General features: G+C 36.5%; 1 protein-coding gene across 2 annotated transcripts in view; it reads left to right on the plus strand.

Annotated features, from left to right (window-relative positions):
• Positions 1–9,494: 9,494 nt before the first annotated feature.
• Positions 9,495–24,843, plus strand: part of Spata6 (spermatogenesis associated 6) — a 132,501-nt gene continuing 117,152 nt past the window's right edge. For both annotated transcript variants that reach the window (XM_047519826.1, XM_047519833.1), the window contains exon 1: positions 9,495–9,747. In XM_047519826.1, coding sequence (XP_047375782.1) covers positions 9,697–9,747 — 51 coding nt within the window. In that variant the 5' untranslated portion in view covers positions 9,495–9,696. The remainder of the gene's footprint in view (positions 9,748–24,843) is intronic.

Here is a 24,843-nt window from a genome sequence, read left to right on the forward strand (position 1 = left end):
AAGAAATACCTTCAAACCAGTCATGACATGGAATGAGAATGACGTAACCCAGGGATTTGGAGAGAACTAGTGATGTTTGGTTCTTGGCACACAGCTTCAGAATAGCTCAAAGAAACCTAAGAATAGGTTAGGATCTGTCGCTCCCGCCAGCAAGAACGACCCGGAGACGTGATGGGTGGCAAACTTCCCTATTAACAGCTGATTCTTCTTTTTATTTCTCCCTTTCTGGGAAGTTATTGTCACTTATAGGTTATATCAACTAATTAGAATATTCACGATATGTGGGGAAAAGATAGACGTATATGGGTATAACTTGAAGCACCTAAGAATCACGCAAGAATCATGCAGAGGCCTTGACCAATTACTGAGACTTCCTCAAGGTGAAGTTAGTTGTATACGTGCAGAATAGCAGTTTTTCAACTGCACTGGCAGCTTGCCAGGCGCCATCTTGGCCAGGCTCCACCTAGGGCCAGGGGTCCGTATGCAACCCCGACAAGGATCCAAAATTTTCAAATTAGGTGGGATCTTGAAAGACCTCCAACTTGGGCAGTGCTTATATGAAAACATATAGGAAAAAAACAAACAGGAAACTGCTACCATTAGACTTGTTATATTGAGCTATCTGTTAAGTACTTCACTTTTTTTTTTTTTTAACAAATGTGTGAGATGGAATGGATCACATATATAAAGGGAGAGTGAAATTCGAAGAGCTGAAACAAAATGTCCTAGGTCACACGACTGGCAAGTAGTAAGGTGGTATTAGCCTCAAGTTGGCTTGATTTTAAGGGCTGAACTTTCTTCCCTGGACAGTTTTTAGTTTTGCCAGAGGAAAGAGGTCTTGAGGTACAGAATCCCCTAGAGGGAGGAGTCTTCTTTTAAATCCAACACATTTGTCATTGAGCAATTTTTGCATGCTAGTCTCTACAAAGAAAACTAAGATATAGTTACTGCCTACTAGGCATTCACAATGTTGGGGAAAGAACTAGGCCAACTTGCTTGAAGTATCTTTTTTTTCCTTATCTGTAAAGTGAAATAATTAGAATATTTAAAAAATATTTTTTCAGCATAATTTTCTCCATGGCTATTTGGAAAACTCCACAATATATAGAAAAACAGATAAAGCAGGATGATAAGGGAGCACAGAGAAGAGGCATGTATTCCACACTTTAGTCAGGAAGGAAATACTTAATGATTTTTGTAATTTGATACGATTTCTTACATGGCCTAGCTTACATGAAACATTTTATGATTGTCCTAATTTAGAATTTGCCAAACTAGATGCTCAATTAAAAAAAAAAAAAGAGGTGTTAGAAAAGGTTAGGAAGATAGAATCAACCATTTAGAGAAGATGTTCAATTCTAGGCGTTCTGAATGCTTTTGATAGCATGAAGTATTACCAAAGAAAGATTAATTCAAACACTAACTTTAAACACCACCTATGAAACATGCACACTAATTTTTCACAACATCATACCACCTATTACTAAGTTTTTAAGACTAAGGATATTTATTATTCAAAAAGAATGGGATTGGTCCTTTACCATCTACTCACAATGGAATTAGCAGTATCAAAATATCCCTCTTGGTTTACATATTGTAAAACTAAAAAAAAAAAAAAAAAGTAGACAGTGGAAAATTGGCAGCACAAGTTTGCAATCCCTGAGATAAAGGAACCTCATAAGGTGATGCGTAAGATCATTAAGCTCTTTGGGGACAATACCACCTACAATGCAGAAAGTTGGCGCCTAAGCAGAGCAGAGTATGAAGGCCCACTGAACTAATGAGGCAAGATCAGTTTGGTAGTCAAAGCGGTTGTAATCTGCAGTTCAGAGAATATGAGAAAAGGGAGCTCATATAGCCCCAGAAAGCTAAGAGCGGTTACTTTAAAAAAGTTCTAGGTTGAGGGATGAATTTAACTTTCAGAATGAGACCACCTGAGGCTTGCCTATCAGCAATTGCTATGGAATTGACAGAGGCACTTAAGACTAAGTGTCATTGGAGTTCTAATCTTCCAGCATACAGAGATTTTTTAAAACACTTTTTGTTAATGCAAAAGTTCCTAGATTTGGCATGAGGTTTTGCAGGAACCGAGCTGTTACAGTACCAGTCCTGTGAGACACAATGTTCATATAACACCAGGCAAAACCTATTTATTACTCATAGATAGGCATCAAGTTCAAACAGAAGCTTAGGTTTCACGGTGATACATGTCCTCCAAAGCTCAGGAAAGCTGGTCCAGGGTTATCTACACATGCCCCACTTTGCACTTCAGCTGACCCCCCAAAAGCACTCTATTGAGTTTATTTATCCTGGACATTACTCAGCTCCCTGAGCAGGAGTATTGCAGAACACCCTGCCCCAGGATGAAGAAAAGTATAGCCTGGGCTCTTCAGTACACTTCTTCCCCCTCTCAGGACATGGCACTCTTTGCAGCATTCTACCCAAGAACTATAAGCAAGCTGGGTAAGCCAAGGTCATCTATAGATCTCTCCTTCTACAGTCGTACTTCTGGAATCCAGCTGATTCACCAAAAGGGCTGCACTTTGGCAGTAGGGGCCATGCCCTAAAGTAAGGCCTATACTAGACTCACTTCTGCAAAGTCCTTAAGCAAGCCTGACAAAACACCTAAGGGACACAGGATTTGGAGGGTGAATCTCAACAAGTTAGAGGGTTTCTAGAAACATCTCAGACTTTCCACATATCTGCACTAACAAAGTATAACACAGATTCAACAAAAAAGGTTTAATTTTGTTATACCTTAGGTATAAATTTAAGGTATCACCACTATACCTTAAATACACAGATTTAAGGTAATCAGCAAGTAACTAAACTGCTTGATAAAATGAGAATCAACACTCTGTTCAAAGACAGATAATAGAATCATGTTATACAATGAATGACTGAAAATTCAGAATTCAATTGAAAGAATCAATAGCTATACAAAGAAGTAGAAGAGCAGAGCTCACAGTCACAAAAGCATGCAGTTAGTACAAACAACTTGACATGGCACAGATGTTGGACAGAACATAAAAATACTTGGAAACAGCTACTGTAAATGTGTTTCAGGAATTAAAGGAAAATATGTACAAAGAGGAAAGGAAAAAGGGGGTCTCCTAATGAATGAAAAATCAGGGATCTCCTTAAACACAAGGGAACTAAAAAAAAAAAAAATAAAATAAAAACAAAGGGGGACCAAATGGAAATTTTAGAACTGAATAATATGTTAACTGAAATGAAAATTCATTGGATGGGTTTAATAATAGTTTAGAGATATTAGAAGAAAGAGTCACTTACTTTGAGGACAGATTAGTAAAATTATATCATTTGAAGAATCTAAGGAAAAAAGATTGAAGAAAAATGAAGAGAACATTGGGAATCTGTGAGAGTAAGAGCAGATGCTCTAAGAGATGACCTTATTTTATTAGGTATATACATATGGTAAAATATAGATTCTAAAATTAGGAAAGAGAAATAAAAGAGAATTACAGGGCCAGTTTTCTTATGAATATAGATTCAAAAGTCTATACAAAATAGTAGCCAACATAATATAAAAGTATGATTATAAAATAGAGTAAAATTAGAAGAAAGGTAAACCATCAGGAAAATCTATCAGTGTAATTCATGTCACAGATAGGCTAAAGCTGAAGGCTCCTGTGATTATCTTAATCAGTATAGAAAGGGTACTTGTCATTTTCACTGGAGTATTTGGAAGCAAATCCCATTTCATCCATAAACAATTCAATGTGTATTACTTTCTAAAACATCAGTACTCTTGTTGTAGGTTATTTCTCATAATTTATTGGTTGAAAAAAATCATATTACGTTTATTTTGCTGCTTCCATCCCTATAGTTTTGTCTAACAAGTTACTGTGAATTTTGTATTCCATGTTCATTGGTGATTGATTTGGGTGCCTGGTCAGATTCTAGCTTGATTTGGGGACATAAAAGACGTACTGTGTATTCCTAATTGCATCACTTCAGAAGGGACATTCTGCTAATTGGCTCTTTCTTTGTGAGATTAAGATTAGATGGTACATTGGAGCGTGAACATGAGATCTAGGCGTTACACTACTCCTTATCAGTTTTTTAATAATGGTTTTAGCAGTCATGGGTGTTCTAATTCTTCATTCCTATTTACTTACAGCTGGGAGTTTTCTTTTCCTTTTTATTAGAGCATATTTATACATAGTAGTTGGGTTCATTTTGACAAAATCATTCAAGCATGAAATTTGGTTTCAATCCTGGTTCTCCCCTTTTTCTCTCCTCTTCTACCTCCCCCTTTTCACTTTCCTCTACTTTACTGATCTTTCTTTCATTCACTTATTTATTTGCTTTTGAATGGTACTTTCTACATATACATAAAGATGAAATTCCCTGTGGTACATTTATATATGCATATAATGTGATTTTGTTAAACTCATTAATCCTTCCTCCCCTTTCCTGTTCTTCCTCCCTCCTTCTTCATCTCCAATTTACTCTGCTGATATTCCCTATAATTTTATGATATCCAATTGCTTCCGCCTGCCCCTGCCTTCTTTCCTTTTTTGCTCTAGTTTCCACATATTTGAGAAAACATTTAACCCTTAATTTTTTAGTCTAGCTTATTTCACTTAGTGTGATGTTCTCCAGTCCCATCTATTTATCAGCAAATGTCATTACTTCCTTCTTCTTAATGGCTGAGTAAAACTCCATTGTGTATATATAGCATGTTTTCTTGATCTATTCAAACCAATGAATTGGGGGGCATCTGGGATGATTTCGTAATTGGGTTATTGTGAGTTATGCTGCTATAAACATTGAAATTTCTGTATCACTATAGTATACTGATTTAATTTCTTTTTTATATATACCAAGGAATAGGATAGTTGGATCATATGGTAGTTCCATTCCTAGTGTCTTGAAACATATCCATACTGCTTTCCAGAATGATTTTACTAGTCTACAGAACCATCAACATTGTATCAGTGTACCTTTTCCCCCACCTCCTTCCCAGAATTTATTATTATCTATATTCTTGATGATTGTCATTCTGGTTGGGGGAACATGAAATCTTAGTATAGTTTTGATTTGCATTTCCTTGATTGCTAGAGATGTTGAACATTTTTTCATATATTCTTTGGCCACTTGTATTTCTTCTTTTGAGAAATTTCTGTTTAGTTCTTTGGCCCATTTGTAAATCTTATTTTTGTTTTGGCATTGAGTTTTTTGAATTCTTTATATATTCTCGATATTAATTCTGTCAGAGGGGCAGGTTTTTTTTTTCCATTCTGTAGTCTTTCCCTTCACACTCTTAATCATTTCCTTTGCTGTGCAGAAAGAAACTTTTCAATTTGATGACATCCCACTTATTGATTCTTGGTTTCATTTTTTGAGCTTTAGGAGTCTTGTGAAGAAGTCAGTTCCTGCAACTATATGACGAAGTGTTGACCCAATGTTTTCTTCTAGCTGTTATAAAGTTTCTGTTCTAATTCCTAAGACTTTGATTCATTTTGAATTTTTGCAGGGTGAGAAGGCTTTAATTTCATTTGTCTACATATGGATATCCAGTTTTCCCAACACCATTTGTTAAAAAGGCTCTCTTTCCTCTAACATTTCTTAATACATTTTTTGGGCAACTTTGTCAAGTATCAGATGGTTGTTAAGTATGTGGGTTTGTCTCTGTGTTTCTCTTCTATTCAATTGGTCTTCATGTCTATTTTGATGCCAATACCATGCTGTTTTTGTTTCTATAGTTCTGTAGTATAATTTAAGATTTGGTATTGTGATGCTTCCTGGATGGCTCTTTTTGCTCAGTAGCTGGGAGTTTTCTATAAAGAAATTTCTCAACAACTCTCTGCTCTCCCCGGGGCAGAATTCAAACAAGATTCTCAAAACAGATACTTGATTCTTTTTATGAGTAAGATTCAGAATTACTTGGTTCTTAAAGTCATTTAAAGCTGACCAATATCTTTTCTCCCCTTTCAGTAACATCACTAACTTAGAAATGTTCAATGAACCCCCCGAAATGTTCACATTCTACATGGACATGGAATTTACCAGTGTTTATCTCTGAAACTCCATCTCTGAAGGTTTATTTACATACCAAAGGAAGAATTAAGGTTATGGACAGAATTAATATTGGTAATCAGCTGACTTTTAAATAAGAAGATTATTCTACTTATCTAGGTAGGCTGATACAACCACAAGGTCTTTAAAAGCGGAAGAGAGGTAGGAAGTAGGTCAGAATGATGAAATGTGAGAAAGACTTGATTTTAAATTACTGGCTTTGAAGACAGAGAAAAGAGACCATGATCTGAGGAATGCTGGTGTCCTCTAGAAGCTGAAAAAGGCAAAGTAATGGATTCTTTTCTTCAGCCTTCAGGAAGGAACCCATCCCTATTGACCCTTTGATTTTAGTCCATGAGGCCTATGTCAGACTTGTGAGTTATAGAGTTGTAAGATCATAAATTTGTGTTGTTTTCAAACCACCAGGTTTGTGGTGATTTGTTATGGCAGCAACAGGAAGTCAGTACAGTGCTTATCATTTCTGTGAGAAAACAGATAATAACAAAGGAACAAATGGAGAAATTATTCCAATCAGTAAGAGCATAATGGATTTTCCAGATCAACCCATAAAGACAAAATTTCTGCAGTTTCATTAACAAACCAGTAAATATAAGGAAAAATTAAGAAGCTATTCTTGATAGCATAAAGAAAAAAATTATAATTAAATACCTAGGAATACTTAGAAATCAAATAAGATTCCTATGGTGAAAACTTGTAAACCCTAATATAGAACATAGAATATGTTCTGATAAATGAAGACACATTCCATGCTGTTGGATGGAATGATGAGTATTACAAAGATGCTAACTACTTGAAGTAATCTGTATGTTTCACAATCAATTCCAGTAGCACTGTGTGAGGAACATGACCTAATTATTCTAAAATAAAAAGAAGCAATGAAGGATTACAACTAAGTCTATTTCATAAAAAAGTAAACTTGCTAAATATGGCATCAGGAAGACATAATAAAAAAGCAGTGTGGTACTGTTGCAAGAATAGATAAATAGAACACTGGAACAGAATAGAAAGCCTGAACACAAAATTTTGGGTAACTAATGTACAATAAAGGTGTCACCACACATCAACAAGGGGGAGGCCTACAATGCTTAACAGATATGGTTGGAAAATCTAACCTGGGTGGGGGAGAAGGGGAGAAACTGGATCTTGAATTATTATTTAATGTCACTTACAATCTCGACATACTATCAGAATTTGAAAGGTAAAACTACAGCACTAATAGAAAAAAAATGGGAAATATATTTTTTACCTAAGAATGGAGAAAAAAAAATTAAAATGTCAGAAAAAATATGAGGCAAAAATTGATTAATTTATGTTGAAGTTTGGTATTTCAATTAAGTACACAATGAACAAAGTTTAAACATAGATGAAAAAGGGAGAAAATATGTGCAATATATAAAACTGAATTTGTTTAGGAATTAATATTTAGAATATACAGAACTCTTGTAAGAAAGACAAAAGTTCCAGTAGGAAAAATGGGCAAAGGACATGAGCAGACAATTTATAGTAGAGAAAGCAGAAAATCTTATGAGCATATAAAGATGTGCTCAGACTCTTCAGTAACCTGAGAAAATCAGTAGTTAGATGGTAGTTACATCTGGGTGAAAAATAAAGTGCTCAATAATGCTGAGGTTGGGAAGAATGTGGGGGCATAATACCTTCAAACATTGGTGGGAGGAGGGTATACTGGTATAGTATTAAGGACAGCAATTTAGAATTATTTGGTCAAACAGAATACTCATATTCAATGATGTAACAACTTCTCTTCTGTTCTTCATATACCATATGTAAAATTAAAAGATCAAGCACAAAAAGGAATTTTGAAACATATAGGACAGATGAAGAATTATCTAAATATATAAAAAACTGCTGTTACAAATTAAGAGAATTTAGTGAAAAAATGGTTCAAAAAACAAGTAAGCAGTTTATAAAGAGAAAAATGAAAATGCTAATGAAACCAATCAAAGGTGCTCAACCTCAATAGTAATCAGGGATACAAAATAAAACCACAATGAGAAGTCTGTATTACACATAATCAAACATACAAAAATTAAAAATCCAAACGACATCAATGTTGGCAATGGTGTAGAAAAGAATTCATACACTTCTGGCAGAAACATAATTTGGAACTTCTATGGAAAATGATGTAGCATTACCTATAAAGTCCCATATGTGCAAGACCTACTATCCAGTCAATTCACTCCTACTCTAGCACACAGTGCAATAGACATGTGCTGGAATGTTCATAATGATATTGTTAGTTGCTAAAAATGGAAAAGAGTAGAATGACCATTAATAGCAGAAAAGATAAATTAATACATATTTCTAAATTGGAGTGTTTTCCAACAATGGAAAAACCATCAGCTACACAGCATCAACATTTGATGAATAGAAAGGAGACAGCATTAATTCCATTTAAATAATGTCAGTAGCAGAACAAATGAACAATATCTTTTTTGGAAGTTCATACTTGAAAGTGAGGGAAACATTGTAACAAAGTCAATGTAGTATTTATTTACAGATCAAGGAAGACACTACAACTGTTAGGGCATTTTTAAAGGACTAAATTATTTTAACAAAAGTCGAGGAAGGGCTTTCTTTCAGGACAAGGAAGGCATAGGATAGTTAGAACATTGTTAAGCATGGCTAATGTTACAGTTCTCAACCGTGTGCTAGTTGAACAGATACTGCTCACGTCACTAACATTTTTAATACAAGTCTGTATGTATAACTTATTTCGCAATAAAATTATTTTTAATATGACCGAATTAGACAAATCTCTAGGTTCTTTTATCTTTGATACACTGTGGCTAGGCCCTTCCCACCTGGATGTATTGTTAGCTCTTCACTTTAAGCAGAATGCACTGATACACTGGTGAATTAGAAAACCCCAAATCAAAAGTGAATTGAAGTAACAAAGAATCAGAGAACAGCAGACCAGGAAGAAGATCATGATGATTCAAGTCCCTCTTCTCCGGGAGGCTACCGGGATTTTACTTGAGCGTCCCCACGTTCCAATCTCAGTTCTGCTTTGTGTTGGCAAAGCTCTAATCCTCAGTTTCTTCATGCTGGTTTTGTAAATTGTACCCTGAAATTCAAATAGGAGGACTAATAATTATTATTTTACAGTAGGGGAAACTGAGGCCACAAGGGTCGCCACTAGCTCAAGTGGCCATCACCATGTTGGAACTTAGGGCTCCTGAGTCCAACTCCCTGACCTGCACACTGTCCCATTGTACAGCTACTCTCTTTGGTCTGGCTTTGGGCCCAAAGCTTGAGGTCACAGAAGAACAGCCGGGCCTCACCCACCCCGCCCCTTCGGAAGCCCCTCCTCCTCTCGGCCACGCCCCGTCCGGCTTTCGCCGAGCCCCGCCCCCTGCCGCTGACCCTCGCGCGTCCCGCCCGGCCTCTCTTCCGGCCCCGCCCTCCTGGCTGCCATGACAACGAGTCCGCGCCCCGCGCTCTGCTGCTATTCGGGCGGGACCCAGGCTGGACCGCGGGCCCCGGCCTGGGGGCCACAGCTGCCACCGCCGCCGCCACCTTGTCTCCTCCCCGTCCCCGTCCCGCCCCGCGTCTCCCCGCCTCATTCGGGCCCGTGGCCGGGGTCCCTCCCCGCCGCCCGATCGCGCGCGGATGCCGAAGGTGAAGGCGCTGCAATGCGCCCTGGCGCTGGAGATCCGCTCTGTGAGTACGGCGGAGCCCCTAACCCCCGCAGCAACTGACTCAGGGATGCCTCCCTCCCGTCACTTCCGAGAGCCCAAATCCCTCAAAATCCCCTTCACCCTCCGGGTCATCCCTGGGGAGCCATGCCCCCGTGTCACTTCTGTCCTTCACCACCTCGAAGTGAGGAACACCCTCCCTCCCCGAAAACGCAGAGGCCTCGACCCCCTCCTCAGTTCTACTTGTTTCATCCCAACTTCCAGTTTGTATGCTTTCAAATCATTTCCAAACCTCTCCAGAGTTTCTTGCCTCCAACTTTCCAGTGAGTTTGGGGCGGTGTTGTTCTCTTTAGATTCTTCTCTGCTTCTCTTGTTCGCTTAGTGAGAAAGTATTACTGCCCTTTGTCCCCTAGTCTGGGTGCGCGTGGCATTTCCTCCCAAATTGCTGCAGGCACACCCTTTTAGACACATTTCCAAGCTTCCAGTTAGTGATGGGGCCTTTATTCTCAGTCTTAAAGTGGGGATTCCCTACATCCAACTAGTGAAATGTGGCATTGTTGCACAAAGTGCCTTGCTTTGTCCTCCTGAGGCCTCACCGGAGAAACTGAACTCTTCAGAAATCATTTCAGGCCTCTGGAGTCTCCAGACTCTTCCCAACTTTGCGAGGGATCCTTTCTCATCTCTCCAATTATTTTACAAAAGGTCCCGTTAGCGTTCAGAAGGGAAATCCTCATTCTCCAAACTTGCAATACCACGCAGTCATCTCTAGACTTATTTAAAAGGACCCTTTCCCCAGCCTTCTGTGGAAATCCAGCTGAGGGCAGAAAGCCTCCAGTGAAGGGGCTAGGCCTACCACATTCTATGAGAAAACTTCATCCAGTTTGATGGTGCAGATCTTTGCAAGAGTTTTTTAAATTCTTTCCCCTGCATTCTCTTATTTTCCTCTTTCGACAAAGATCCAGCCTACTTTTTAGAGGAAATTCCCCCAAGAGCCTCACACTCTCCTTTCTAGTTCTGCAGATACTGACCTTTAAGCAGTTTGGAACCAAACTCCATTTCTTTTCCTTCTTCCTAACCCTCTCATCCCTACACAACCTTCTCTTTCATCTCCCAGCATAACTACAAGATGAAATGAGGGTGCTTATATATACACCACCACTTTCTTGGGTGTTGCCCCAGGGGCCCATCTGCAGTTCCTTCCTTCATGCCCTGCAGGCAAAGTTTTCTCTTCTCCTAGTCTATGCTTGTAGCATCCCCCTCTTTCCTGGCTATCCTTCCTCACTTTGAATGGGACTACTGCAGAAAAGATCTTTTTTTTTTTTTTGTTTGTTTGTTTGTTTTTTTTTTTTTTTTTTGGGGGGTGCTGAGTATCGAACCCAGGGCCTTGTGCTTACAAGGCAAGCACTCTACCAACTGAGCTATCTCCCCAGCCCCCCAGAACAGATCTTAATCCTGCAGGGAAGTCACAGAACTGTTTTAGGTCTTTTGTTAGGTCTTTAAAAGGAAACTTGGGTGGGGCAAAGTATGAAGAAAATTTCTGGGGCTCTTGGTTTCTGTTCAAGCCTACAGCAGTTTTACTCAGAAATTTCTGGTTTCTGTTCGAGCTTTCAGCAATTTTACTTGGAAACTCTAGCATTATGTTTACATCCCATAATGGTTATTTATTTATTAATTTTTTGTAAAGTAAGTAGTTTAGCAGAAGAATACATGAAGCTTCCTAAACCTCTTGGTCTGGACAGTTAGTAAAACTCAGTAGACTTTGTTATTGGCTGCTTCTTCCCCTTTTTGTAACCAATGGAGTTTAGCAGCCAGGACGTGCAACTGTCTGACAGGCTAGCTGCCACTTCACTCACTTGCCCATACAAACTTGCTAAGAGGAAGAACTCTGTTGTAACTGACTATTGCCCAGAGGAGTCAGAAAAAATACAATTTATTTCACTATTTTGACTTCTCTGTATTAGTTAGTTGTACTGCAGAATATGAATAATGTATAATGAAGCTTTGTTATTCATCAAGGCTAAAGAAAACTATGTAAGTGAAAATATTCTTATTTTAAAAAATAAACATTGAGCTACAGAATTTTATAGTTCTAAGAAATCTTTGAAGTCATTGCATGTAGTCCCTTTTACAGGTGAGAAAATTGAGGCTGTTATTTGTCTAGGGTTGCACAACTCTTTGGGGGAGAGATCTCAACAAGATGCCAAGTTTTCTTTTCATTAGAAGCCTTTTTAAAATGGCTCTGATGCTCAGAAGTAGCAAGACTGTTAGCAATCATATAAGTTAAACAAGCTTGATTAATTTGACTTTTATTGAACAGAGGAATCATATTACTAGAGGTTTTATTAAAAATCTTTTGATTTAGTTTTTCCTTTTCAATTTATTTGTTTATATTTACATGACATAAAGGTCAAAACTATAAAATGATATACTCAGAAAAGTTTTACTTCCAATCTCTGTCTTCTATCTTCTAAAAGGTAACCACTTTCATTGGTGGTAGTATAAACAGATACACACATATTCCCCCCCCTTTTCTTAACTTTTCCTTAGGCAATAGGCAGTGTATTATATAAACTATTCTGTATCTTGATTTTTTGCCTTCATTTAATATATCCTGGAGATCACCTGTATCTATGAACATTGGTACCTTCTTTTCTTCCCAAATTTTTAAGTGAAATTTTTCAGACCTGGAGTTGGAAGAATATAGTTCAATGAATAACTTATATCCTATGATCTATGTACATTTGTTTGATTTAACTGTACATATGCATAAAAATAAAATATTTTTTGCTGAAAATTTCACAGCAAATTGTTGACATTATGATATTCCACTCCTTGACACTTCAGCATTATCACACATGTAACAATTAATGATTTCCTAATATCTAATCCATATTCAGGTTTTCTCAATTATCACAAAAATGATTTTTATAGTGGATTTTTCAAACTAATTTCCAATCAGAGTTTACATGTTGAATTTGACAATTTGCTAGGTCTTTATAGACCATTTTAATATAAGCAGTTCTATATTTTTTTCATTTCTATGATGTTGGCTCTTTTTCCTTCCATCAAATATAGAGATTTAGAACTCTTCTGTCACTCCACAAAATTCCCTCATGCTTCTCTCAAGTCCCATGCAAAAAGAACTACTATTCTGATTTCTTTCACTCTAGATTAGATTGCCAGTACTTGAGCTTCGTTGAAAAGTGTAGTATGCAATATTTTGTGTCTGGCTTCTTTTGCTCAGCATGTTTTTAAGATTCCGCTATATTGTAGTATATCTGTGATTTGTTCCATTGAATTACATTCTCTTGTCTATGTACACATTAACCCATTCTTTTTTAAAGGACAAATAAAAATGAATATATTCAGTGTACAAAATGATTTTTTGACATATGTATACCTTATGAAATGATTAAAGATAATTAACATATCTTTCATCTCACATACTTTTTTGTATATCATCTTAAGTAGATCTTAAGATCTGTTCTCTTTGGATTTTTAAAGTATATAATTCATTATTATTATCTATAATCCTATGTTGTACAATATACCTTCAGAGCTTATTCACCTTAACAGAAACTTTGCACCCCAATATCTCTTCATTCCCACTTACCAGACCCTGACAACTACCATTCTACTCTATGCTCCTGTGAGTTTGAACTTTTTTAGATTCTGCTTATAAGTGAAATAATGCACTATTTGTTTTTCTGTACCTGGCTTATTTTACTTTGTATGATGTCCTTCAGCTTTATGCATGTTGTTGCAAATGACAGTGCCTCCTCCTTTTTTTTAAGGTTCAACAGTGTGTTAGGCAAAAAGTGTACACCACATTTAAAAAAAATCCATTCATCCATGGGTGGAAAATAAGGCTGAATCTGCATCTTGGCTCTTGGAAATAAAGCTGCATTGAACTTGGGATACCTCTTCTATACTCTTCCTTTCAAAGGAAATGATTTGATTTCCTTTGAATATATATAGAGAAGTGGGATTGCAAGATCCTATTTTTAATTATTTGAAGACCCCCCACATGGTTTTTTGTAATGGCTATACTAATTTATATTTCCACCAGTAGAATACAAGGGTTTCCTTTTCTCTACACTCTTGCCAACACATGCTATCTTTTGTCTTTTGATAACAGCCATTCCAATGTGTGAGGTGATATCTTAGTGTGGTTTTGATTTGCATTTCTCTGATGATTAGAGATGGGAGCACCTCTGATATGCCTGTTGGCCATTTGTATGTCTTTTTTTGAGAAATGTCTGTTCAGGCCCTTTGCCCGTTTTTAAATCAGGTTTTTGTGTTCTTGCTATTGAGTTCTTTTGATCCATATGTGCTTTGGAATTAAATCTTCATCAGATATAGGATTTGGAAATGCTTTTTCCATTCCAGAGCTTGTCTCTTTACTCAGTTGATTGCTTCCTTTGTTGTGCAGAAGCTTTTAAGTTTGATACTATCCATTGTATTTGAGTTGTTTGCAGGTTGTGATTGTCATGGATAAAGCTACTATGAGCATTCATTCTTCTAAAAATCTTTTATGGACATTATTTTTTGAAGAGACCAGACTCAGATGTAGAATATCCCATGTTGTGTTAATGCCTGATTTTTTCTTTTGTGGCAAAATGTGACTTTTCCCCAATTCCTGTAAACTGGAAATTAAAAGTTCTTTCTCTACTTGTCTGTTGAAAGTGTAGCACCCCGCTATACTCTCTCCCTTACCTGTTTTGTTTTGTTGCTGTTGATGCTATCTTATATTAGTAATCTCATATTGCAATGTATGTGATACTATGCTAATATGAGAGCAAAAAGACAGTAAATATGAAAGATTTGATGTATCATGCAACATTTTGTGTTGCCAACAGAACCACCTGACTTGAGAGAAAATATATTGCTGGGAGGAAACTGTGACTTTTCTCAATGAATCTTTGGAGAATAATAAGATATGCTAAGTAACTTATTTGTTAAGAGCATCAAAAGATTTACATTTCTCAACACTTAACATTTTTAATGAAATATAATTATTATCTTTTATTGGAAGAAGTACTTTTTTGCTGCTTCATCTCTCTACCTTATTCTTATTATTTAGGGTATCAATGTTCCTGAGATTATTTGGAAAAATAGAAGGGAGAAAGGGAGGTAAAGTTCAATGCCAATACCTAGGCAATGAAACTGGTCCATTTTCTATGCTATATGAGTATCAGTTTGAAATTGGTTATATATAATTCTATTTATTTATTTATTAGTACTTAATGCTCACTTCACCACATTATCTAACTCAAATTAATGATAGCATTGAGGCAGACAGGCAGCTGTCCTCTTCAGTCACTACTCTTCTGAACGCTTATTTATCTTTATGATCCTTACTCAGGATGCTGTACAGTATCTCAGTCACAAGCATGCTACAGTTGGTGGCAAATTGTCCTGAAATGTAGACTTAGAAACTTTAATTATAAAATACTTAGGATTTACAGAAAAAATGTGAATACTGAATACTATGCCCTACCCCCCATTTAACAATGATGCATTTTGTTTGGTGCAGATTTTTGCTTTTAAGAAATAAAATGTTACAGATATAGTTGAGGCCTCTTTTGTACTTCCTTCTGACCCCATTTTCCTTTCTTCCTTCCTAGAGTTAAGGTAACCAGTATTCTGAAGTTGGAGTCTTACATTCTTCATTCAGGCTTTTGTACTTCACTACATATTTGTGTTTATATACTACCTTTCCTATTGTTGTGTTTAAAATTTTTGCACCAGCAGTTTCTCACTGCATGTTTCCTTCTGCAGCTTGCTTTTTCTTTGTTATTTTTGAGATTTGTTTTTTTTTTTTTTTTTTGTCTTTGTTATTTTTGAGATTTGATTCTTGCAGATCTAGAACCCAGGGGTGCTCTGCCACTGAGATACATTCCCAGACTTTTTTTTTTTTTCTTTTTTTAGTTTGAGACTGATTCTTGCTAAGTGCCAAGTCTGGCCTCTAACTTGCAACCCTCCTGCCTCAGCTTCCTAAATTGCTGGGATTATAGGCATTCATCTCTGCTCCTGGCTCTATTGGTGGACTTTTAAATACCAGTACTTTCCCCTTTTTTATTTTACAATGTTCCAGTGAGTGTGTTTGTACACATCTCCTAGTGTCCATGTATCAGTTGTTCTCAAGAGTGTGTACTGAGCTGTAGGGAACATTTTGGACATTTATTGGCCCCCATTGTTGGTCATGGTGTTTGGGAAGTCTTATTAGTATTAATGGTGTGATTGCATGACTTGGTTTCCCACTTTAATGCAGTAGTCTACCCTTATTGGCAGAAGACATGGTCTAAGACCCCTTTGGATGCCTGAAATTGCAGTAGTATCAAACCCTATAATTGAATGTCTTTTCAATGTTAACTAAACCCTTATGATGGACTTTGTCTGGAACTTCTGCAGTGTGAAATGTGACTACAAAACTAGGACAAATTTCTTTTTCCTTCTTCACAATTTCACAGAGAGAAGATTCATTCTTACCATAGATTTTAGCAACCTTAGCATACAATTTTGTTCTTAATTGCATCAAGAACTTTTACTTTTTCACTTAAAGAAATCACTTTGTGACTTTTCTTTGGCCTTTTGAATTGCCAGCATCACTACTCTTGAGTTTTGGAGTCATTATTAAGTAAAATAAAAGTTACTTGAACATAAGCACTGTTTGTGTCAATTTGATAACCAAGATGGATACTAAGAGACTAATCAGTGGGTAGTGTACATAGCATGGATACTCTAGACAAACGAATGAATCTTATCCCAGGCAGGATGGGTCATGACCACATGATATTTCATTATGTTACTCAGAATGGCATACAATTTGAAACTTACAGGTTGCTTATTTCCATTTAATCTTTTTGGACTGGGATTGAAGAGGGGTAATTGAAACCACAGAAAGTAAAAACAGGGAGGGATATTGTATGTAGATGAGAAATCTGTTTACAGTTGTTAGAGATAGATAATATAATAATCTAACTTTTAGGTATAAAATAGTGAATTCTTCAGAAGTTGCCCTGTAAATTGAGGAAATATTGTCCTTTGTTTTATTTGGAATTCTGTTAAAACTACTTTTTTTAAATTTTTGTAAAATCACAGCATCAGTGTCTGTTCTGCATATTGAGTTATCAGTTAGTGACATCTATCATCCCATATTTGAAACTCTCCATTTCATATAGATTCTATGTAGATACAAATATACATTTCAACTTAGTCCTGCCCTAGCATTTACATGCAGAAATATGTATTTTATTATAAATTATTTCTTTATTTTTCTTTTAAATTTCAATTAGATGGTTGGCTTAGTTTTTGGTATGTGTATAAGTAGTTTACAAAACAGTTGTTGTAAATGGAGTGTTTTGGATCTTTTACAATGGAGACCCAGTGCTCATAAGGAGTAGATTTAGAAATGAAAGTTTAGGGTGTCATATTAGTTTTCTAGGACTGCTGTGAAAAATCGGTGTCTTAAAACTGCATAAATTTATTCTCTTAAAATTCTGGAAGCCAGAAGTGCAGAGTAAACATGGCAGCAGGGCCCCGATCCTCTGAAGAGACTAGCGGAGGATTCTCTTGTGTCTTCTAGCTTGTGTCTTAGGTATTCCTTGCATTGTGGCTGTATAACTCCAATCTCTGGTTCTAATAATTTCTTTTTCTTTTGACTAGCCAGAAATCACATTTTCTGCTCTTAAGAAATGTGGGAGTTTTTTTTTTTTTTTCCTTGTTGAATGCATTTGGACACTAAACCTCTATTGGTTATATGCAGTGTATTTTTCAAAAATCTTACAACTTAAGCTTATTTTTCTACTTTTTTTTTTTGCTTTATTTTGGTAATGCTTTTTTTCATTTTGTATTCTTTTTGTTGCTGGCAATAAAGAGTGCTGTAGATTTTTAAAAAATTTAGCATATTTATTTAAATTGACAAATAAAATTACATATATTTATTGTGTGCTATTGATTTTTTTAAGTTAACATTTTATGAAAGTGTAGCATATATATTCAGGAAGTGTACAAATCTTTAGTGGATAAACACTAATAATTAGAATTAGAATACTATCGACAACCCAGATTGCCCCGTTGGGATTTATCCTTCTCAGCTACACTGCCTACCTTCCTTCCTGTCCTTCTTCTATCATAGTATGCTTTGAACTGAAATCTAGCTGACTTGCTCACTCTATTTACCTATCTCGTATAAACTCTTTTATATCTAACTTCTTTGTTTACATGTGATTTTGTGAATTGAAAGTAATTGTAATCCCCTTATATGAATATGCCATCATTTATTTATCCATTCTATTGTTGATGAATATTTCCATTATTTGCAGTTTGGGGATATTACAAATTGTGCTCCTATGAAAATTTTGGTTGCATCTTTGTGCATCTTTGTTGCATATTTTGTATTTTAATTTTGGATTCAGCAACATTGATAACATTTCACATTAGTTCTAATAGTTACCTTGATTTTTATGTGGAAAATCATGTTCTCTGCAAATATAGACAGTTTTGGCTTCTCCTATATAATCCTTTTCTTTTCTTTGTCCTTACTTATGCCATTGTCCACTGTCTTCAACAGTTTGTTTAATAACAAGGAGAAAAGTTGGCATCTTAGTGTTTTTTTTTTCTGACTTTAAATTATGCTTCTGAAGTTTTCACCAGAAACGTATGGGATTGCTGATAATGGACCACGTTGTATTTAAAAAAATCTCTGAAATTTCATATGTAGTTCAACATAATAAAATATTGACTGTAGGATTTTCATGAATTGAGTTAATATAGTACCCTTTATTTTTAAATTTCAAAAATATCTTCAGTGTTGAATTATTTTGAATATATTTTCAATCTAATGAAATATTGCTTTCATTTTCTTTAAAAAAAAAACTTTGATTTTGAACATTTCCGTTTCTTTGATAAATTCTTTTTTAGTCTTTCACTTTGTTTAATTGGATTTAATTGGCTTTTTAAAAAATTTAGTCTCTTTTGTTTGGGTTTATAGATGAGATTTTCTTTTTTTTTTTTTGTGGTGCTGGGGATCGAACCCAGGGCCTTGTGCATGGGAGACAAGCACTCTACCAACTGAGCCATATCCTCAGCCCTGAGATTTTCATATTTGAATAATGTATTTATTTATAAAGTTTTATTTATTTCTATCCCTAAATCATTTCTTTTAAAATTTTTCAGATAAAAGGTTATAAAAAAATAACATAATGAATAACCACGTACCTGCTTACCAGCTTAGGAAGTAAAGCATTACAGATAAAGGTGAAGCCTCCTGTATATCTCTCCCTAATAAAATGATTTTTCTTCCTTTTGCCTAATCACTCTTCTGAGTTTTGTATTTGTCATTCCTTTGCATTTCTCCATATTAGCCTCACTGTAATATCTGCTTTAAGGCACTTGATTTACTTCCAAGTGCTGCTTAATTAGCACCACAAAAGTAGTGATAATATTGTTTTAAAATTATTTGACTTTCTGTAGTTTATAATTTTGATTGATTGTGATTTCTACTGTACTACATAAGCTATTTAAGAATTTGTGTTAGTCCCTACTTGCATAGTTTGTGTGTATATATGTGCTCCCATTCTACCTCCCAAATACTACAAAGATATCTGTACACCTATATAGACATATACGTGCCATCTTTTTGTGATATTTTAATGATTGCATTTAGGTAGTGTATTAGGGTCCTGAGAAACAGAACAAATAGGGTATATTCAGAGTTTATTATGGAGGTTTTCAAGATGGCAGACTAGAGGGCGGCTGCATTTCATGTTGCTCCAGGACGCAGGATTCAAAAGAGGAGATAGTGAGAAACTTGGGACCAACTCAAAGCCGCCGGGTGAGTCTCTCCCGTTGGGGAGGCGCCCCGGATGGGGCGGTAGCCCCAGAACGCAGGGAACTTTGTGAAGTAGAGTTGCTCGGCGAGATGCCCCTCCCCCCCGCTGGAGCGGTAAACGCGGACAACCGGGATCATCGTAGAGGAGGCAGCTCAGCACAGCACTTGGACTCGGAGCAACCACTGGGGCTCCGGTCGGCTGCCTGAGGAGGAGCTGTGTGGCGAGCTGTTTGGACTCAGAGCGACCGCTTCTGAACACTAGGGGGTTGCCCGGAGGAAGAGGAGAAGCGCGGCAGGTCGCTTGGTCTAGGAGTGACTGCATCAGAGCCACAGGCGGCTGCCTGAGGAGGAGATGCGTGGCGAGCTGTTTAGACTCAGAGCGATCGCTTCTGAACACCGGGGGTTGCCCAGAGGAAGAGGAGGAACGTGGTGGGTCGCTTGGTCTAGGAGTGACAGCATCAGAGCCACAGGCGGTTGCCAGAGGAGGAGGCGAGTGGTGAGTTGTTTGGACTCAAAGTGACCACTCCTGAACATCGGTGGCCTGCCTGGAGGAGGAGTGCGGTGGGTCACTTGGTCTCCAAGCGACCGCTCCTGAACACCCGGGGGGCTACCCCGAGGAGGAGGAGGAACAAGGTGGGTCACTTGGACTCGGAGTGACTGCCTAGGGCTACGGGCGGTTGGCGGGAGGAGGAGACTCGAAGTGAGTTGCTTGGACTCCTAGTGACTGTGTCGGAAACTGGGCGGCTGTCCAGAGGAAGAGGTGTGTGGCGGGTCTCTGGGTCTCGGAGCTATTGTACGGGGCTCCAGGTTTCGGCTCAGAGGAGGGGCCGCATAGCCAGGCAATTAGGTGCAGAGCAGGGTCCCAGGACCTAGGCGGCTTCTTGGTGGAAGAGCCGCACAGAGACACGCCTAGGGGTGGAGCGAAGTTTCCAGGACTGCGGGCAGATTCTCTGAGGAGAGGCAGCCTAAGGAGACTTGTCTGCAAAGGGTGAGGCTCCCAGGCCCAGGAGGTAGGTCCGGGCCCCTGAGAACATTGCAGAGGAAGACAACCCAGCCAGGCAGTAGTTGTAGATTGAGGGGAACCTCTAGGAGGGGAACTGACCAGCGAGACCTCCCCACCGGGTGAGTCTTCCCTGCCGGGTGAGGTTTTCCCACAAGGACGGTAAAACCAGAGACACAGGCACAAACAGGCCTTGCCTCAGCCCGCAGCCTAGTTCCCCTTTGGATGACCATTGGTCAACAAGTGGAGGCACCTCTGCCCACTATCAGGGAATATACCCCACCTGAGGGTCACCAACCCTAGAGAGGCAGCTTCCTTGTGGCCACCGCATTATCAACTTCCTCCAAGACTGCAGGCTACTGAAGGATAAGAGGGGATATACTAGCGATCTTCAGGGACATTATAAGTCAATAGAGGAAATCTGCAATATCTTAATGACCCACTGATTCCTGAACAATATGAGAAAACAAGGGAAGAAAATGCCCCAAACAAATCTAGATGTTACATCAATAAAATCCAACGACAGCATGGCAGAAGAAATGACAGAAAGGGAGTTCAGAATGTACATAATTAAAATGATCAGGGAAGCAAAGGAGATGAAAGAGCAAATGCAGGCATTGAATGATGAGATGAAAGAGCAAATGCAGGCATTGAATGATCGCACCAATCGACAGTTAAAAGAGCAAATACAGGAAACAAAAGATCATTTCAATAAAGAGTTAGAGATATTAAAAAAAACCAAACAAATCCTTGAAATGAAGGAAACAATAAACCAAATTAAGAACTCCATAGAAAGCATAACCAATAGGATAGAACACCTGGAAGACAGAACCTCAGATATTGAGAGTTTATTATGGAAATTTCCTCACTTGATTATGGAGGCCCGAGTAGTCCCATAATACACATTCTACAGCCTGGAGAACTAGGCAATTTAGTGGTATAATTCAGTTTGAGTCCAAAGGTCCAGAACCAGTAGAGCCAGTGGTATAAGTCTTGGAGTCCAGAAGGGTATAAGATGACTGTCCCAGCTCGAGGAGAACAATTTCTCTTTTTTCTCTTTTTGTTCTGTCCTGACCCACAACAGATTGATGCCTGCCCACATTGGTAAGGGCTGCTTATCTTTCCTCAGTCTGTTGATTCAAATGCTAAATTCTTCTGGAAACACCACAGGTACACCCAGAAATAATATTTTACCAGATGAATCTTTCTTATCTCAGACAAGCACATGTAAAAAACTATGACAGGTAACAAAAAAGGTCTGCATGATATTATTTTTATTTCCATTGCTTCTGAATACTTAACCAATTGTTATAAATACTATTTACTTGAAAATAAAATATAGTATTATTTGTTCTGTCACCCTCACATCAAGCTGATTTACTCTGAAATACCTTTTATTTCATATTAAATAGTTTTGCTTGTATGATCTACCAGTTTGTAATGGGGAGATATATTAAAATTACTGTGGTAATGTATTTTCCCTTTATCTCTTATGTATTTCAGTACACTGTGATATATAGAGATACAGATTTATTTCCATTTTTTTTTTTTTTTGCCTGGGTGTATATTTTCCATCTGAGAATTTATGGATTTTAGCTCTGAAAAATTCTTGGTTATCATACATTTGAATAGTGTTCCTGATGTTCTGTCTTTGCTTTTCTTCTAACAGTGCCATTAGATATGAGTTGGAACTTTTATCTATTCTCTGTGTTCCTAAGTGCTTCCTTTGTGTGTGTGTGTGTGTGTGAGAGAGAGAGAGAGAGAGAGAGAGAGAGAGAGAGACCTTTGTTCTGGTATCTTCTTGTTCTTAAAGAATTCTTCAGTATTAAATTATTTATTGATTCAAATTTTTATCTCCTTTATTGGATTTTCAACTTTATTAACTTAATTTTCCAAGATTCTTATTTTATCTTTTTAAATATCTGCCAATTCTTTTCATTTTCACCTGTTTTAATTTCAATATTTTTGTTTTTGCAAAATTTCAGATTCTGTTACAGTAATTTTCATTTGAAGCAAATTTATATAGAGTCAATTTTGTAGGTTTGCTTAGGGTTTGTGATCACATTGAAACTATACATCAATTTTGGAAGAATTGATATCTTAACAATATTTAATTTTTAAATTCATAAACTTGTAACATATTTCCATTTGTTTAGATTTTCATCTTTCAATAATGTTCATAGTTTTCAGTATGCATGTTTTACACATATTTTGTTAAATTTATACCTAAGTAGTTCACATTTTTGATCCTTTTACTACTGGTATTTAAAACATTTTTTAGTGTTTTTGCCCGATGTAAAATTGAATTTTGTGTATGATCCTGTGACTTCATTTTCCTTCTTTCTTATTTCAAGTAGCATACTTGTAATAGGCAACAAATATGTTGTCTGAAAATATAGTTTTACTTCCTCATTTTCAATTGGTATGCCTTTTATCAATTAAAGACTTCTTTTTCTTTTTTGTCCTTTTTCCGTGGCTAGAACTTACACTGTGGAACTGTGGAATAGAGGTGTTGAGAGTGGCTGATCTTAGCCTTATGCTGATATTAGGAGAAAACATTCAGTTTCAATATTAAATATGCTTGATGCCAGACTTAGGCTTTGTCATAGATAATGTTTTATCAGTTGAAGATATTGCCTTCAGTTCCTAGTTTCCTGTGAATTTTTGTCATGAATGTAGCTTATATTTTGTCAAGTTCCTTCCTGCAGGAAAAAAAAAAATTAAGTGAATTTCTAAAATTGTATGCTATAATATTCCTTTTAGAAGTGAATTAATAACATCCCATCATATTGATATTTTGTCTCTTCATTTTGATGTGGTTGGAAGTATTTTCTAATTTGTCATATAATTTCTTCTTTGAACATTGAGTGATTTAGTACTGTATTGTTTAATTTCTAAATATTTATGTATTTTTCAGATACTTTGATATTATTGATTTCTAATTTAATTCCATTATGGTTAAGGAATATACGATGCATGGTTTTAGTCCTTTATGTTAATTGAAATTTTTTTTATGGCCCATAGTATTATCTGTCATGGTGAGTGCTTTCATGTGAACTTGGAAAAAATATGTATCCTTCTGTTGCATGAAGTATTGTAAATGTTAATTAGGGCAAATTACTGAATGTTGTTGTTTATATCTTCTATATCTTTAATGATTGTTTGACTGCTTATTTTATCAATTACTGAGCAAGAAGTACTTAAATTTAATTGTGTAATTTTTTGCTTCATTTACTTTAATACTTTGTAATTAGGTGCTTATAGAATTCATTTTGTTTTGTGTTATCAATCAAATTTTTAATCCAATCAGAAATGTTCCACTTTCTGCTTGGTAATCTTTCCTTTTCTGATATCTACTTTATATCTGATGTCCTCTTCAGCTATTTTATGATTAGTGATTTTATAGTATATCTTTTTCATCCTTTTACTTTTTATTTAGTCTTATCTTTTTTATTTGAGATATAATTCAAATGGCATGTAATAAAGTGTACAATTCAGTAAATTTTATTACATTTTCAAAGTTTTGCAATAGTTGCTACTAATTTCACAACTTTTCATCTCCAAATAAGGAAATTCTGTGTCCATTAACTTTCTCATTTTCCCCTTCCCGTCTGTTCCTTCTGAATCCCACTGATCTTGTTTTTATTTTATTTTAAGGATTTGACTATTCTGGATATTTTTATAATAGAATCACATAATATACAGTTTTTTTCTGTCTGACATCTTTTACTTAGCATGCAGTTTTTAAGATTTATCCATGTTGTGGTATGCATCAGTTCTCTTTTTCTTTTATATAGCTAAATAATATTCCATTGTGTGGATATACCACATTTTGCTTATCCATTCATCAGTTGATGAACAGTTGGGTTATATTTACTCTTTGGATATTGTGAATAATGCTGCCATACCTGTAAATACCTTTTAGTGTGGATCTGTGCTTTCAATACTATTGGGGACATACCTTGGAGTGGAATTGCTGAATTTTATGGTAATCTTGTTTAATTTTTTTGAGGAACTGTCAAACATTTTGCCATAGTGGCTACACCATTTTATGTTTTTATCAGCAATGTATGAGAATCCCCATATCTTGTGTTTTGTTTTTATTTTTATTTTATAGGAAGCAATATCTCATTATGGTTTTGATTTGTATTTTTCTAATGACAAATCATGTTAATTGAATGAACATATTTTCATGTGCTTATTGGCTATTTGTTTGTAGAGACACTTGTCTGTTTTTTTCTCTTGTGTTTTTGGGGGATCTGTTAATGCATGTATGTTTATAACCA

This window comes from Sciurus carolinensis, chromosome 1 (assembly GCF_902686445.1).
Source record: "Sciurus carolinensis chromosome 1, mSciCar1.2, whole genome shotgun sequence".
NCBI lineage: Eukaryota > Metazoa > Chordata > Mammalia > Rodentia > Sciuridae > Sciurus > Sciurus carolinensis.